General features: G+C 34.9%; 1 protein-coding gene across 3 annotated transcripts in view; it reads left to right on the forward strand.

Annotated features, from left to right (window-relative positions):
* The window catches only part of DENND4C (DENN domain containing 4C), a 124,627-nt gene that overhangs the window by 65,773 nt on the left and 41,046 nt on the right, over positions 1-17,808 (forward strand). For all 3 annotated transcript variants that reach the window (XM_077912107.1, XM_077912108.1, XM_077912110.1), the window contains 7 exons: positions 2,849-2,949; positions 3,283-3,501; positions 10,160-10,305; positions 11,719-11,754; positions 11,835-11,965; positions 14,056-14,188; positions 16,822-17,028. In XM_077912107.1, the coding sequence (XP_077768233.1) occupies positions 2,849-2,949; positions 3,283-3,501; positions 10,160-10,305; positions 11,719-11,754; positions 11,835-11,965; positions 14,056-14,188; positions 16,822-17,028 (973 nt within the window). The remainder of the gene's footprint in view (positions 1-2,848; positions 2,950-3,282; positions 3,502-10,159; positions 10,306-11,718; positions 11,755-11,834; positions 11,966-14,055; positions 14,189-16,821; positions 17,029-17,808) is intronic.

Below are 17,808 nucleotides of genomic sequence, written 5' to 3' on the forward strand. Positions count from 1 at the left end.
CCCCACTGTGACTTGTCTTTACATTATATCTATGGTATATTTTGATGAACAGAAGCTTATTTTAATTGATAAAATTTATCAGTTTCTTTTTATTGATTGCTGTTTTTGGTTCTTGTATATGAAATTCTCTGCCTTGAGGTTATGAAATATTATTCTGGATATTCTTTCTTTTTTAAATTTTTTTTATTTTAAGTAAAGTCCACGCCATACATGGGGGCTTGAACTCACAACCCTGAGATCAAGAGTCACATGCCCTACTGACTGAGCCAGCAGGCACCCCTATTCTGGATATTCTTAAATTTGTAAGGTTTGGCCTTTCTCATTTAGGGCCTTAATTCAGTTGAACTTGTATTACTGTATGATGTGGCATAGAAGTACTATTTCATTTTTCTTACATGAATAAATAATTCTCACGTAGCATTGTATGTTGGGTAAACATTTCATCTCTTCCCCGTGGTCTCCATCGTCAATACCACTGCATATCAGCTTTTATATTTGTGCATATCATATTTTATATTTTATATATGTATTTTATATAATCAATATTATTATTAATTTGCAAATGAATTTTATATCTATATTATGCTTATTCTGTTCCTTTAGTCTGTTTTAGCCTCTTGCTAGTATAATGCTATCTTAATAGCTTTAAAGTTAGGTTGTCTAAAACATGAATAAACCTTGAAAACATCATGGTAAAAGAGCTCATATGATCTTATTTATACTAAATGTCTAAAATTGTGGGCTGTTACACAATCCTGTGAATATGCTGTAAAACCAGCAAGTTGCATGTTTCAGATGGATGAGTTATGTGTGAATTATATCTAAATAAAGTTTAAAAAAAAGTTGTACTGTGAGATGACAAGTCCCTTTCTTTACCCTTGTTCTTTAAAATTGTTTTGACTATATTTGGTCTTTTGCTTTTCCTTATAAATTTTAATATATTAAGTTCCATGCAAAATTACGCTGTGATTTTGGTTAGAATTTTATTGGTTTATAGTTTAATGTGGAGGGAGGCAAATGACATCTTCTTGATAGAGTCTCCTTACCCATCTTTATAGTAGTTTACTTCATAGATCTTTTTACATTTTTTCCAATAAGCTTTGCAGTTTTCTCATAAAGACCATGAACATCTTTTGTTAGACTTAGTTATTCCTAAGTACTGTGTGTTTTTTATTGCTACTGTAAATGATATTTTAAATTACATTTTCTATTTGTTGCTACAGTATAGAAATGATACTGGTTTTCATGTAGTGATCTGCACGGCAACTTAATTGAATTCTTCTGTTTTGTCTGTAAATTCTCTTCTGTTTTCTGGCTGTAAACAATCACATCAAGTACAATCCATATATTTTTAAATTCTTGTCTTAATTCTCTGGCTAGGATCCAGCATAGTGTGTTGAATAGAAGTAGTCATAACTGGTATCTTGTCTTACTCCTAATTTTAAAGGGAATGCCTTGAGCACTCCATCATTAAGTATGATTATTGTTTTAAGCAAGAATTGACATCTAGCCCATGGCCTATTTTTGTAGATAAAACTACAAAATTCATTCATTTACATATTCTGTGAGGCTGCTTTCTTGCTATAGGGGTACACTTGAGAAATTGTGACAGAGGACCGTATGGTCCTCAAAACATAAAATGTTTAATGTCTGACGTTTTATAGAAAAGGTTTGTTAGCTCCACTCTAGAGTTTTGATTGATTGCTTCTACATAATGATTTTTAAAAACTCTTAAATAGGTCTTGAATTTTATACTTTTATACAGCTATTGAAATGAGCATTGTTTCTCTTTTATTTTCTGTGTGGTAAATTACATTATAAAATCAATTAATGGGGCAGCCCAGGTGGCTCAACGGTTTAGCGCCGCCTTTAGCTCAGGGCGTGATCCTGGAGACCCGGGATCGAGTCCCACATCGGGCTCCCTGCATGGAGCCTGCTTCTCCCTCTGTCTGTGTCTCTGCCTCTCTCTCATGAATAAATAAATAAAAATAAAAAAAAAATCAATTAGTGAATAATTCTTACATTACTGAAATAAATATTATCTTTTTTTTAACTTAGATTAAATTTTCTAAAAATTTAAAATGTTTACATTGACGTCATAAATGATATTGGCTTAATGATGTATATAGCTTTAGCTGTGGCCCATGGTTAATATATAGGCTTTCATCTTTGTAGAGGCTTCCCCCCGCCCCCAATTTATTTATTTTAGAGAGGAAGATTGAGAGCACGAGGAGGAGGGGCAGAGAGGGAGGAAAGAGAATCTCAAGCAGACTCCATGCTGAGCACAGAGCCTGATGTGGGGCTTGATCTCAGGACTTTGAGATCAGGACCTGGGCCAAAACCAAGAGTCAGTTGCTCAACCAACTGAACCACCTAGGCATCCCTAGAGTCTTAAATGTTAATTTCTATTAAAATATTTTGAATCATGCATTATTTAGAAGTATTCTTTTGAACTTCTAAGCTTTTTTTCTCTTAAATGCTATTTGAATTGTAGTCAGAATATGCTTAATATATTACTCTCCGATATTTATTAAGATTTGCTTCTAATAGGTAGTTTGAAGCATCAGTTAAGTTGGTCACTTAAAATACTCTAAAACTTTTGAAGTAAGACTTCGGTGTTGAATTCATAGCTCCAGCTTTGAGAATCTGTGTTAGAGTAGTGACCAAATTTGACTGAGGTTCATTGAAATGTAAAGAGAACTTCCTTGAAAACCATTTATTCAGCTGACAATGTCAATTGTAATGAGCAAATATACCCTTTCCATTTTCTTTATTAGTTTGATGTAAGAATTTTGGTAAGTAAAAAGAGATTTTAGCAGATTTTATTAATTATGTTTTTATTTAATAGATCAGATGAAAAGAAGAACATGAACTGGAAGCAGCTTCCCAAAAAGCCATGCAAAAATCTGCTTAGTACCTTAAAGAAGTTGTATCCCCAGCTATCTTCGGGTAAATATGAGGAGAAAGGAATATTTTAAATGGAAGAATATGTATGAAAATAAATTCTTAAATTTAAATATAATTTCACTCCATTTAAAATGATTCTCATTAAAAAAAAAACAATATTTCAGTACTAAGACGTTAATGTAGTTTGTGATTTTTTTTGAGCACGTTCTTTGTATCCTGTCTGCCTGAATCTCCCTGTTAGTATCTGCCAATGATCTCTTTACATTAATGGAGAGAGGAATTTCAGGAAGTCATGGATTTTGACAATTTTCTTAATTGTTTAATCATTATTTGTATAATATTATATATTAATGCCATTTTCTCTTCATTTGTCAGTTCACCGAAAAACACAAGAAGGTTCAGCAATTGAGATGACTCCAATTGAAGCAGATTTCTCTTGGCAAAAGAAGACAACACAACTTGAAATGGAAATTCAGGAGGCATTTTTGCGTTTTATGGCATCTATTTTAAAAGGGTATAGAACATATCTCAGACCAATCACAGAGGCCCCTTCAAATAAAGCCACAGCTGTTGATTCATTGTTTGACCGACAGGGTGAGTGGCATTGAAAATATATTTACTTTTTATTGAAATGAAAAATATTTTCTTTTTTTTTTTGGAAAATATTTTCTATTTGGTATTGCTCCCCCCAAAATATTCACTATGTAAGTTCTTAGAAATGTATATTAAAATATAATGAGGGATCCCTGGGTGGCGCAGTGGTTTGGCGCCTGCCTTTGGCCCAGGGCGCGATCCTGGAGATCTGGGATCGAATCCCACATCGGGCTCCCGGTGCATGGAGCCTGCTTCTCCCTCTGCCTGTCTCTCTTTCTCTCCCTCTCTCTGTGACTATCATAAAAAAAAAAAAAAAAAAAAAAAAATTAAAAAAAAAAATAATGAATATCTGTGTATTTGTAGTCTAGCTCTATGAAGAATTTCTTTTAATTTTTATATCCCATTTTCCCCTGAGAAATGAAAATGGACATCTTTAATTATGAAAAGTCAAAGATATTGCTTGTATTTACTAGATAGTTATCTTAGTAGAACATACCTGGTGATTTGCTTTTATGTGGTTCCTCAATTTTGCTAATTCTTTGATTTATACATTCTTCACTTTACAGTATTCACTAACAATTAGTTTTTGGAATAAAGCGACTAGTTTTTAGAATTTTTGAAAAATATAGCTTTGTTTCAGGGGAAAACACTGAACTCATTTTTTTTTAGTATTTGTTATTTTAGGAAATTGTAAAGATTTTTGTTATTCAGTTGCTCTTACATGTAGCAACCTTATAGATATAATAATATTTATATGAAAATTATTTGATATTTCTGTACTTTTACCCAGTAGTTACTTAAAAAAAAAAAAAAAAAAACTTCTACTTTTCTAATGATCTTTTTGTCTTTTATCATCTCTGCTTTAGGATAACCTATCTCTTAAATATTTAGTCACCACTTACCAAGTCTGACTAGTTATTAGGTAGAGAGGTAAATAAGTGTTAAAATCTAGCTCTATGGGATAGTAAGTGGAAAATAAATCTAAAATACTTTTTAAAATAGAACATGTACTCAAGAAAATAGATTTTACACAATTAATAATTCAGTGAGAAGTTCCCAAATTTGGAAAAAGGGAGCATTCTTCCAAATGAATATTCAGAAGACTTCATGGAAGTAGAGTATGACTTTGATGAATGAATAGAATTTAGATAAATGGAGATGAGCAGGACAGGTTTTCTGAAAAACAAGATGCATTAGGGGTGCCTGGGTGCCCAGTCGGTTAGGTGTCTGCCTTTGGCTCAGGTCATAATCTCAAAGTCCTGGGGTTGAGCCCCAGAGTGTCAGGCTTCTTGCTCAGTGGGGAGTCTGCTTCTCCCTCTGCCCTGCCTCCACCCCCTTACTCTCCCCCTGCTTGTGTTCTTTCTCTCAAATAAATAAAACCTTTAAAAAACAAAAACAAAGCCAATATGTATTAAAAGTCAAATTTGAATAGAATTTCTTTTTTGTTAAGACTTTCTGAGGTTCTGTTTTCTCATTAATAAAATGGGGATGATACCTACTTCATGAATGAGTGGTGAAGATTGAATGTATGTGAAGCAACTAGTAAGATTACAGTACTCATGATAATAGTTATTATTGTTAGTGGTAATAACAGAATGGAAGAAACCTCAAGAACAAATGTATAAGGTATGTGTATTAATTTGTCATGGCTACCATAACAAAGTGGCATAGATTGGGTGGCTTAAATGTATTAACTTGTCATGGCTACCATAACAAAGTGGCATAGATTGGGTGGCTTAAACAACAGAAATTTATTTTCTCACAATTCTAGAGGCTAGAAGTCCAAGATCATTGTGTTGGTGGGATTGGTGTCCCCTGAGGTCTCTCTCCTTGTCTTATAAAGATGGGCCAACTTCTCCTTGTGTTTTCACATGGTTTTCCTTCTGGGTGAATCTGTATCCAGATTTCTACTTCTTGTTCTTTTTTTTTTTTTTTTTTTAAAGATTTATTTATTTATTTATTAGAGACAGAGAGGGAGAGCGTTGGAGTGTGTGGGGGGAGGGGCAGGAGACAGAATCTCAAGCAGACTTCCTGCTGAGTACAGAGCCCATCATGGGGCTCAGTCCCATGACTCTGAGATCATGACCTGAGCTGAAATAAGAGTTGTTCGCTTAACCGGCTGAGACACCCGGGTGCTCCCAGATTTCTACTTCTTATAAGTACATTCATTAATCATTGGACTAGAACCCACCCTAATTATCTCATTTTGACTTAATTACTTTTTTAAAGACCCTATCTGCAAATACAGTGCATTTTAAAATACCGAGGGTTAGGACTTCATAAAAATTTGATGGTGGGGAGGGGGGAAATACCAGAATTACCGGGTTCAGGGATGCCTGGGTGGCTCAGCGGTTGTGCCTCTGCCTTTGGCTCAAGACGTGATCCCTCTGGGATCGAGTCCCACATCTGGCTCCCTGCATGTAGCCTGCTTCTCCCTCTGCCTATGTCTGCTTCTCTCTCTGTGTGTTTCTCATGAATAAATAAATAAAATCGGGATCCCTGGGTGGCGCAGCGGTTTAGCGCCTGCCTTTGGCCCAGGGCGCGATCCTGGAGACCCGGGATCGAGTCCCACGTCGGGCTCCCGGCGCATGGAGCCTGTTTCTCCCTCTGCCTGTGTCTCTGCCTTTCTCTCTCTTTCTCTGACTATCATAAATAAATAATAATAAAAAAAAAATAAATAAATAAATAAATAAAATCTAAAAAAAAAAAAAAAAGAGAATTACAGGGTTAAGCCCATAACAGCAAAGTGAAGAGCTTTAGTGGTGTTGTGAAAGATAAGGCTGATAATAAGGTTAGAGCTCAGGTTATGGGTAGTCTTAAGTAGGAAGTTTATTTATTATTTTATTTTATTTTTAAAGATTTATTTATTTATCAGAGAGAGAGGCAGAGACACAGGCAGAGGGAGAAGCAGGCTCCTCGCGGGAAACCAGTACAGGACCCGATCACCCTAGGATCACAACCTGAGCTGAAGGCAGATGCTCAGCTGCTGAGCCACTCAGGTGTCCCTAAATGGGTAGTTTAAATTGTGAGTCACTAATTCATTCATATTCTTTCTCAGTGGGAGAGTGCCATTGCTAATGGAATTTAGAAAGATATTTAGTGTCTGAGGCTTAAGATTTTTTTGTTAACAGGAATAGTATTTAGTATAGTGAGGGCTACAGATATTACATAGTAACACAAATACTAATTACATTTTACTAAGTGTATTGTGAAGGAATGTATTGGCTATAGTCAGAGTGCTAGGTCAGGGAAGGGTTCCCTGAAGAAATAACAATTAAGCTTGGGCCTGAAAAGTGAATAAGAATTGGCTGTGGATTTTGGATTACCTTTTCATTAGGGGTACTTTCCCAACATATTTGAAAATAGAATAATATACTTTCATATAGCATCTTCCAACCTCAGCAGTAAGTGGCAATCAACATTTTACCATTTTTGTTCCATCCTTCCCCCGCTTTCTTTCCAAATTCCAAATAGAACATCATTTTACCCATAAACTTCTAATTATCCTTTAGAATCTCCTAGATTTGTATGGTATGTGCTTTTGGCTGATCCTGTCCCCATGGTGCTGTTTAACATTTCTTCCATCATCTGTATTTCCTATAAACTTTTGGTTAGATTAAGAGATGCATTGTCTAACAGAAATGTAATATGAGACACACATATGACTTAAACTTTTCTAGTTGCTATAGTTAAAAAAATAGTAGGCAATAGGGGAAACTAATTTTCATAATATGTTTTTGTAACTTCAAATATCCAAGGCGGTATTTCAAAATGTAATTAAAATTTTTAAATTTTAATGAAATATTTTACATTCTTTTTTCTATACTAAGGCTTCAAAATCAGTATATGTTTTATATTTACAGCATATCTCAGTTTGGACCAGTCACATTTCAAGTGAATTGTCACATGTGGGTAGTGGTAACTGAATTAAATTGTACTGTTCTAGAGCTTGATTAGATTCAGGTAAAATTTTCTTGGCAAGTAGTGCTAAAAACAACACATGGTGCTCACTACTTCCTATTGTAGCCCACACACGTCTGGCTGTCCCATTTTTAATGCTCCTAAGATTGATCAGTGTGTTTAAAGTGTTGTTAGCCTCATTCATTCATTTTAGTTTCACCATCAGCCTTTCATTTGATTATTTTAGCAGCCTTTGCTGATCATTGCCTGGATCCATTAGGAGAATAAAAAAAGACTTTTTGTTACTACTTGTAAAGAATAATTCATTTTTATTTTATTTAAGCATTTCTCAACTAATTAGTATTTCAAGGGGATGGAGTGAGGACCACAGCTTGTGGAATGCCCTGAAATGTCAAAGAAAGAAAGGCTGGAGGGAAAAGTGGCCCAAAAGCCATGCTTGAAAATGGTGGGTGTGAGCCAAATCATGCAGGATCTTTTAGGACCAGTGGAGGGTTTCTGTCTTTAAGAGTAATTAGAGGGCAGCCCGGGTGACTCAGCGGTTTAGTGCCGCCTTCGGCCTAGGGTATGATCCTGGAAACCCGGGATTGAGTCCCACATCGGGCTCCCTGCATGGAGCCTGCTTCTCCCTCTGCCTGTGTCTGTGCCTCTCTCTGCCTGCCTCTCTCTCTCTCTCTCTCTCTCTGTGTCTCATGAATAAATAAATAAAATCTTCTTGAAAAAAAAATTAATTAGAAGCCAGAAGAATATTTAAGTAGGTAATAGGATCAGGTTTGCATATTTATTTATTTATTTTAAAGATTTTATTTATTTATTTATTTATTCATGAGAGTCAGAGAGAGAGAGAGAGAGGCATAGACACCGGCAGAGGGAGAAGCAGGCTCCATGCAGGGAGCCCAATGCGGGACTCAATCCCAGGTCTCCAGGGTCAGGCCCTGGGCTGAAGGCGGCGCTAAACTTCTGAGCCACTGGGTCTGCCCAGATGTGCTTTTTTAAAAGATCAGTGTTAAAATTTTTTTTCTTTGCCTCTGTGCAGAGACTGGAGGAATCCAAAGTATGGATCTACTGGTTAGTTAGTTATCACATTGGTCCAAGTGATCATGAAAGTGCTCTGGTTTAGTTGACAGTAGTATGAATGGAAGAGTGATGTTTTTTTAGAAGGTAGACTGAATACAGCATGGTGGTTGAATATGGGATATAAGATAGAGGGAGAGGTCAAGAGAGTAACTTTGAAATTTTTGTCTTTGTCAACCAAGTGGGTAGATGGTCGTGCCCTTTATTGTAAGGGAAACAGCAGAAAGGGATCTAGTTATTTTTTAAGGAAACGTTTTTTAAAATGAGAGAAAGACTTGAATGTGCTGATAAATAGCTAATAAAGAGGGAAAATTGGCCCGAGAACACTGAGGAGGCTGGAATCCCAGGCTCATGTGGTTGGCTTGGCCTTAGATAAGAGGGACATGGCCATCATACAAAGACGGAAGGGGTAACTGCTAGCTGCAGAAAGGCAAAGTTTTGTAGTGAGATAATGATGGTAATTCTCTTAATGATTTTTGTTTTCTCTACAACATAAGGTGTAATCACTTAGAGATGGGGGAGGGAACATGATAGGAGAGAATTAAAGAATTGAAAATAGTTGTGAAAACATGGGTAAGGGGAAATTAGGTTGATTCCAGAAATTTTGTAGGGTTGTTAGTCAGGGATGAAGGTATAGTGGTTCTGATCACCTTGGTTGTGGAATTATTTTTTTCTCCTTTTATTTGTGCTCAGCCAGGCAATACATTTCCTCCAGGGCCAAGTTATACTAGGTGAATTTGACCAAAAAAGATAAAAGGATGTAAGAATTGAAGGTGTTGACAAGAAAGTAAATGAAATGATGGACTTGAACATGGAATCAATATTGGATAAGGAGAGAGAAGTGAAGACAGGAGAGTTAGGTACAAAGTAAAAGGATATGAATGATTGCAGATTTCAGCGAGGCTTCCCCCTGCCCTCCCATGCCTGGTAGGAGTACTTAAGTGAGCAAATCAGACAAGGGTAGTTGGCAGAAAGTAATATAATATATATGTAAATTAGATTTAAGAGGCAGAATTGTTTTAAATGCCACATTCCCTGGAGTGTGTGACTGTACAGAAGTTGGTGATTGAGGAGATAGACCATAGATCATTGAAATTTAAGGCATTAAGAACTCGTTAAAGCATTGGATGGTTTGTGCTTATGGATGTTGAAGAATGATGATGGTAGGAGTTGGAGAGGAGAAGAACTGGAATTGGGTGTCCTATTCTTCAGTGAATGGAGAGAGTATCCCTGAAGTCAGTAGATGACTACAGTTAGCAGAGGAAAGGGTGAAAGAGCCAAGATGTATGAACCATCACTGAGCAGAAATTTTCACAAGCCAGTACAGGAATTGTCTGGTAGCATTGCAGAGGAAGGGCATTGACCCTTCTTGGTCATAACTATGCAGAGTCTAAAAGAGAAATTTCTACTTGAGAACTGTAGGGCTAGAGGTTCCTTATAGAAGATAAAGATTGCAGTGAGAAGGTTAATGGTATAAGTTAAGTTTTTTATGGTTGAATTGGGCAGAAAGAGCAGTGCTTACTAGAAATGGTTACAAAAACTTCTATAAATGTGGATATACGTAAAGAGAATATAATATAGACATGTACAAGTTTAAAGTAATATTTTATATGATATCTAGTTCCACTTTAAATTTTGAATTTAATTGTAATTTTGTTTTCTTCAGGATTTTTAAAAAGTCGAGATCGTGCCTATACAAAATTCTACACTCATTTATCCAAAACACAGATTTTTATTCGTTTTATTGAAGAATGTAGTTTTGTAAGTGATAAGGATACTGGATTGGCATTTTTTGATGACTGCATAGAAAAGGTAAAAGTTTGTCCTGTATGTGTTAAAAACTTTAACAGTTTGACTGCCTGTATAATCATCTTTATTATTACCCCCAATGATCTGAGAGACACAGTATGGGGTGTGCATGTGTGCAAGTGTCCAGTTCTAGGCTTAATATAATAATCTTCCTTTGTGATATGTAGTTTCTACCATATATAGCTAATTTTTCTTGAATCTTACTTTGGTTTTGCAACTGTTGAATGCTAAGAACATTTCATTGAAACTCATAAATCTTATATTTTTTACTTACCTAAGTAAGATAACATGTAGTAGTTCGTTAAGAAAGTTTAGTTTTATGGGTAATGGAAGTCTTGAGTTTTTTTTTTTTTTTCCTTTTAACTGTTAGCTTTTCTTTATTCAATTACATATTTTAAACATTATACATTTTTACAGGATAGTCAATACAGTATGCCATTTTGTTCTTTTGTTTAAAGCCTTTCCAAAGAGGACTTTGGCTAAATACATATTTTTTGTTTTAATGAAGCAGATTTGGAAATATTTTAAATATCAAAGTTTTACTTACCCCATGGTAAGGAAGTTTGATTCTTCACAGTGATGACTCACATTTTTTCCCCTCACTTTTAATAGAGTTTTTATTTTTGCTAAGTGGATCTTGGGGCTAATTTGTTTATGTAAACCATAGTATATAAAATTTGAGATTGTATTTAAAAAAGATAGACTATTATGACATAATTTTTGTAGTCTCCTTAGAGGACTTGAATGACATTTCCCCCATTCTGTTGATGTGACCTAAAACTCTGGGGATAAGATTAAAACTCTTCAACTTTTTTATTACTTATAAAATTAATAATTTGGCATTGTTCAATTAGAGGGAAGCTTAGATAATATTCTCTAAAGCAGGATTTTATTTATTTATTTTTATTTTTTATTTTTCTAATGCAATATTTTAATAACAATAAAGTTTTTGATTTGGGAAGCTAGATTCCCCTCGTGACTGGCCAGTTTTGCTTGTGAAGAAAGATTTATGCAAAACCTATTTAAAATAAATTGTTTCTATCCTGATAGCCATAAGAAAAATACTATATGTTAACCTGACAGTGCAGGGCCTCCAAAATATACTGTGAAATGTTTTTTATCTGTCCAGTATTAAAAAAGGATAGTTTTTATTTTTATTTTTTAAAAAGATTTTATTTATTTATTCATGAGAGAGAGAGAGAGAGACAGGCAGAGGGAGAAGTAGGCTCCATGAAGGGAGCCTGATGTGGGACTTGATCCTGAGACTCCAGGATCATGCCCTGGGCTGAAGGCAGGCGCTAAACCACTGAGCCACCCAGGGATCCCCAAGGATAGTTTTTAATAATAGAATTTAAGATCATATGTAATAAATTCATAGTCAACGTTTTCACCAAGAATTCTTTTCTTCTTTTCTAGTTGTTTCCTGATAAAGGCACAGAGAAAACAGAAAAGGTATTTTATCTTAAGTTTTATAATTTCAGAACTAAATATTGATTGTATGCAGATTAATTGGAGGAAATAATTATTTTCAGGTTGATTTTGATTCAGCCGAAGATACCAAATTGATAGAGCTAGATGATACACAGAAAAGTGAGCACACTGTATTCATAATGCCACCAGAGCCGCCTCCTGATGATGGAAAGGATCTGTCACCAAAGTACAGGTAGCATTTTTTTAAAATTGCTGTGTTTGAGTGTAGCTTTAATAATTTATTTTGATCTTTTGTGTTTATTAGTAGATATTTATATTAGTCATTTGTGAAAGTCATTTTCAAAATTTATTCAGCGAACTAATGAAGATGAATATTGATTGCATGAAGATGTTACCAGATATTATAATTTAAAAATTAGCCTTTGTGGAAGGGAAGCCAAATGTTGATCACTATTCACCTAAATGTTTAATCATATTTTAACCTTTAAAATTTCATTTTAGGAGAAGAATAAGCTTACTTTTGTGAAGTTGCTCCTCTGTTGGGGGAGGGGGTATTGTCAATGTAAATTCTTAAGCATTAGTAAGATATCAGAGAAAACTAAAAGTAGAGGGCTAGGAATCATTATTTATTAAAATAAGTGATGAGGATTAAGGAGTGCACTTGTGATGGGCACTGGGTAATGTATGGAATTATTGAATCACTATATTTTACACCTAAAACTAATATAACACTGTATGTTAACCACACTGGAATTTAAAGTAAAATAAAAATAATAAAAACTTGGAAAATAAGATTTAAATGGGAACCTTTTAAAAAATTAAAATGTACTTGATTGTTACTTGTTGGTATTATGATTATGATAATATATAGTTTAACAAACTAAGAAAGTCAAAAAAAAAAAAAAATCACACACACACACCAGCACATCACTTAAGCACCAATACTTAATGTCTGTTAACAACTGTATGTATATCTTTCCTGTTTTTGTGCATAAATTTGCATTTACTATATTAAAAAATATATGAGTTCATATTGTACATTTTCTTTGTAACCTGTGTCTACCTTTAATGGTCTGGACATTTTTCCATGCTAACAAATATTTTTGTGCCATATCATTTTAAATGACCATATTGCATGCCTTTATTGTGATTTGTATAACTAGTCTCCTATGGATTTTGTTTTTCATTTCTTTGCTAGCTATATCCTCATGTAGTTTTTTTCCTTAGACTACATCCTTAAAGGAATATCTGAGGCAAAGGGAGTATAAAATAATTGTCTTCCAAAAATATGGAATTAATAAATTATGTTACCTGGGTGGCATAAGAATGAAGGATATATACCTGGAATTTAGAGGCTTTATTCAGTGCTATTTTGATCACACGTTAATTATAGAACTTTTTTTTTTTTTTAACCTTGGTTTAATCACCATACACTGGAATCCATGTATAAAGTAAATCAAATAGGGAAAGGCAGTATATCTCACAGAAGAAAATTGGCCAATGGCAATAAGTAGGTAATTTCTAAGAAGAAATCCCAAGAATTAAAAATATGAAAATATGAAAATATATTAAGCTTTGCTAGGATTCAAAGAAATGCAAACCAAAATGGTGAGAAGCATTTTTAATCTATCAGACTGAAGATAGGTTATGCTACTTTTTAGAGTATATGTTAGAGGGTATGTAAGTATAACCTTTCTTGAAATAATTTGATAGTGACTCTGGTAATTTTAATTCTCTTAATAAACATTGACCATAGCAAACTGTATTGTTGGGCATTATCATACTGAGACATTAAGTACAAGTTTTCACAAAGATATAAGTACACGAATATTTAATTGCAAAACTTCGGAAATAACCTAAAAATGTCCAACAATAAAGAATGATGAAATTATGGTATATCCCTAAAATAAAAATCTTCAGATTTTTTTCCTCTTAAATACCAATACAAGGTACTTTTATGAAGAAAAACAAAATTACAAAGTATACTAGATGTTACTTTTTAATATAAATTATCATTGGACACATGGTTACTGTTTAAAGTTACAAATTTCTCTTGTGAAGTAAAATATCAGGATTTTCTGTTTTCCAGGGATTGGTTGAACATAACATTCAGAGTGGGGAGGAGGCCAAAGTTTTTATGTAGATAGTCTGTGAATCTTATAACTACATCATCTTATATTTTTGAAAAATATTTTTCTATATCCAGATTTGGGGGAATAATATTGGGTACTAAAGATTTAGAAATATTCACTTAAATTCTGGAATAATATGAAGAGTTAATGTATTTTAAACCAGCAGTTCTATTTTTGCTTTTTATTTTAGTTACAAATACTTTCCAAGACTGGACCTTAAGCTTTTTGACAGACCACAGGAGTTGAAACTTTGTTTTAGTAGACACCCTACTGGGAATAGCATTACAAACAGTCCAGCACTCATGGCTAAGAGAACTAAACAGGTCAGATATTCTTTATCTAATACTTAATTTAAAATGTAAAATATGTATATGTGATACGCAGCTCATAGTTTAGAATTATCACCCGTGGCAAACATTGCAGACTCACTGTGGTTGTTAATGAAGTTAAGTAGATGTCTTTCAACCCTGTTCTAATATTGAGGCTGAAGTTTGTGAATGCTTATGTTTATGCTTGAAGAGAATCCTGCGGAACCAAATACACTTTTTAAAAAACAACTTTATTGAGATATAGTCCTATACCATACAGTTCACCCATTGAAGTATACTCAGTGCCTTTTAGTATATTCGCAGGGTTGTGCAACCACCACCACAGTCAATTTTAGAACATTTTTGTTACCCCAAAAAGAAAGGCTGTGCACCTTACCTGGTAACCCTCCCATCCATCCCAACAGCCCAGGCAACTGCTAATAATCTATTTTCTGTCTCTGTGGTTTCTCCTCTTCTGGGCATTTCACATAAATGGAATTAAACAATATGTGGCCCTTTGTGACTGGCTCCTTTCATACAGCATAATGTTTTCAAGTTCATCCATGTTGCAGCATGTGTCAATACTTCATTTAGTTTTATTGCTGAATAATATTACATTGTATGGATATATACCACATTTTATTCATTCATTCATATACATGTAAGTGGTTCCTGCTTTTTGGCTGTTATGCATAGTGCTGCTGTGAACATTTGTGTACAAGTGTTTGTGTGGATGCATGTTTTCATTTCTCTTGAGTAAATGCCTAGAAGTAGAATTGCTATGTCATATGGTATCTCTATGTTTAACCTTTTGAGGAACAGTGAAGACTGTTTTCCAAAATGGCTGTACCATTTTAAATTCCTGCCAACAGTGTGTGTGAGGATTCCTGTTGTACCAACGTCCCTGTCAATTCTTGTTATTATCTGTCTTTTTGATTATAGCCATCCTTGTGTGTGTGAAGTGGTATCTCATGGTGATTTTGATTTTTATTTCTCTCGCAGTTAATGAAATATACTTTATGTGAAATATTATATTTAAAAAGCTTTAAAGGGAGTTAATTTAGGACAAGCTAGACATCTTGCTTTAATGCTATATCTGATTTAGGCATAAAGAGTTAGTCTTAGGTTAGATGTGAGTTAAAATGAAACATCCTTCATGTATATATTGATATTTTTTGGTCTGCAAAACATGGAACATTTTAGAATGCAGCTCAGGTTTTACCAATTTGTGTACAGTCTCCCAAATCCTAGAGATTATCTGAAGTGTTCCTTCATTTCATACAGAACATGTGTACATATTTCTCTGTGTCTGAAGGGAAATTAGTGTGTGTATATTGCTATTACCAGCTTCATACAAGCCAGTTTTTAAAATGGGTGAATATAGTTACCAAATCCTTAAATCTCATATTCACAAGAATTCTGTCCCCCAGGCTACCTGGAAGAGAAAAGAACCTTCCTATCTTAGAAATATAGGGACTGTATTTTCAAATACATCTTCAAGTCTAATGGAAATAGAGCTCATAAGAAAAAGTAATGGGCCAGGGCATTTTTATTTAGAACACATCCTAGCAGAGAAATCTGTAGTGTAAGGTACACAATGGTGGTCCGACATATCTGGAAGGTTCTGTAGGTTCTAGAAGTATACTTTTGTTTTGTTGTGTTCTTTTAAAAAGTTATTTATTTGAGAGAACGTGTGTGTGCGTGCACAATGTGAGGAGGGTCAGAGGGAGAGGGAGAAAGAAAATTGGAAGCAGACTCCTTGCTGAACGTGGAGCCCGACATGGGGCTCGATTTCACAGTGCTGACATCATGAGCTGAGTGCTCAACCAATAGCTACACAAGTGCCCCATGGGAGTCTCTATCTAGTTTGATTTAAGCTCAGCAGGTGGTTTTGATACCTGCTCTTTTCCACCTAAATAGAATGAAAATTGGAAGTAGGAAACATGACTATCAGACTGTTGGGTAAGAAAGTCTGTGATCTTTATCAGACTATGTTGCCTGCAAAGGCATGTAAAGAATCAGTCCATGAAAGTTTAAAGACTGTGTGAGGGAGGGTAGAATGGAAATCTTGGCAGGAAATAGCCTAAAGTATCTTAAGCAGTTAAGCAGGGAGAAAGTTGGAAAGACTGTCACTTTTCAAGAATGCCAAAGGACTTAAAAGCTCTAAATGGTTCAAACTCTTATCCATCAAGCATATGAGTGCCTTCTATGTGAAGGGCAACTAATTAGCCATAATATTATAAAAATATGAATGATCCCACTTTTAAGGGATTTCTAGTCTATTAGGAAATGCATGCTTGCCAGTAAAGGTACAGTGCAGTATAAAGTGCTTCTGTAGATTAGATGAGTGTTGAGGGAACCACATGGTAGGAAAGCCACTCATGAAAGTAAAACTGAAATGTGTGATTTTAGAGTCAAATTTTACATTATATTCCCCTCTCTCTTTTCCTTCTCACTTTTCTCCCTACCTTAATGGATTTTAATAAATACCATAATTTTTTTTTTCCTTAATTTTCTTTTTGTAAGTAATCTCTACTCCCAGTGTGAGGCTTGAACTCATGAACCAGAGATCAAGAGTTGCATGTTCTGCCGACTAAAGCCAGCCAGGTGTCTCAAATACCATACTGTTTTATTTATTCTCTTTCTAGGAGATAAAAACAGCTCATAAGTTGGCGAAGAGATGTTACACGAATCCACCACAATGGGCCAAGTGCCTCTTCAGTCATTGTTACAGCTTATGGTTTATTTGTCTCCCAGCCTATGTCAGAGTTTCTCATCCTAAGGTCAGAGCACTTCAGCAGGCATATGATGTACTTATTAAGATGAGGAAAACTGATGTGGATCCGCTGGATGAGGCAAGTATAACAAACTGAATTATTATTACTAAGATTAATTTTTGTATTTTTTTTTAATTTTTTTATTTATTTATGATAGTCACACAGAGAGAGAGAGAGAGGCAGAGACACAGGCAGAGGGAGAAGCAGGCTCCATGCACCGGGAGCCCGACGTGGGATTCGATCCCGGATCCCTAGGATCGCGCCCTGGGCCAAAGGCAGGCGCTAAACCGCTGCGCCACCCAGGGATCCCTAATTTTTGTATTTTAAAGAAAATTTAGGTCTCAGTTGCTTTAAAGTGTTCTCAAGTATTCTCATTAAGCAGCAAAGGTTAAATATTACTCTGTTCCATGGAGCTAATACTTCTCATTTATTTTTGGAATGAACTGCTTTGGAATGAAGCAGAGACTGCCTTAGGTCAGATAGTTTGCACTTGACAAATAGAAAATAGTATTGACTTCATCTTATTTATTTATTTTATTTTTGTAAGAGAAGGAGAAAGTGGGGAGGGGCAGAGGGAAAGGGAGAAAATCTTAAGCAGGCTCAACACCCAGCTCCATCTCACAACCCTGAGATCATGACCTGAAATGAAATCAAGAGTCAGACACTTGATGGACTGAATTACCCAGGCACCCATACTTCATTTTATTCTTAATATAACTTTATTAGGAAGCAAATAGGGAATAGGCTTTTAGTAAGTGGCTCTCCATTATGCCCTATGTCCTGGGGTGAGTTATATAACCTGTGTTTCAGATTATGTATCTGAAAATGTAGATCCAGATTTCTCAACTTTGGCACTAT

The sequence above is a fragment of the Canis aureus genome, chromosome 10 (assembly GCF_053574225.1).
Source record: "Canis aureus isolate CA01 chromosome 10, VMU_Caureus_v.1.0, whole genome shotgun sequence".
Taxonomy (NCBI): domain Eukaryota; kingdom Metazoa; phylum Chordata; class Mammalia; order Carnivora; family Canidae; genus Canis; species Canis aureus.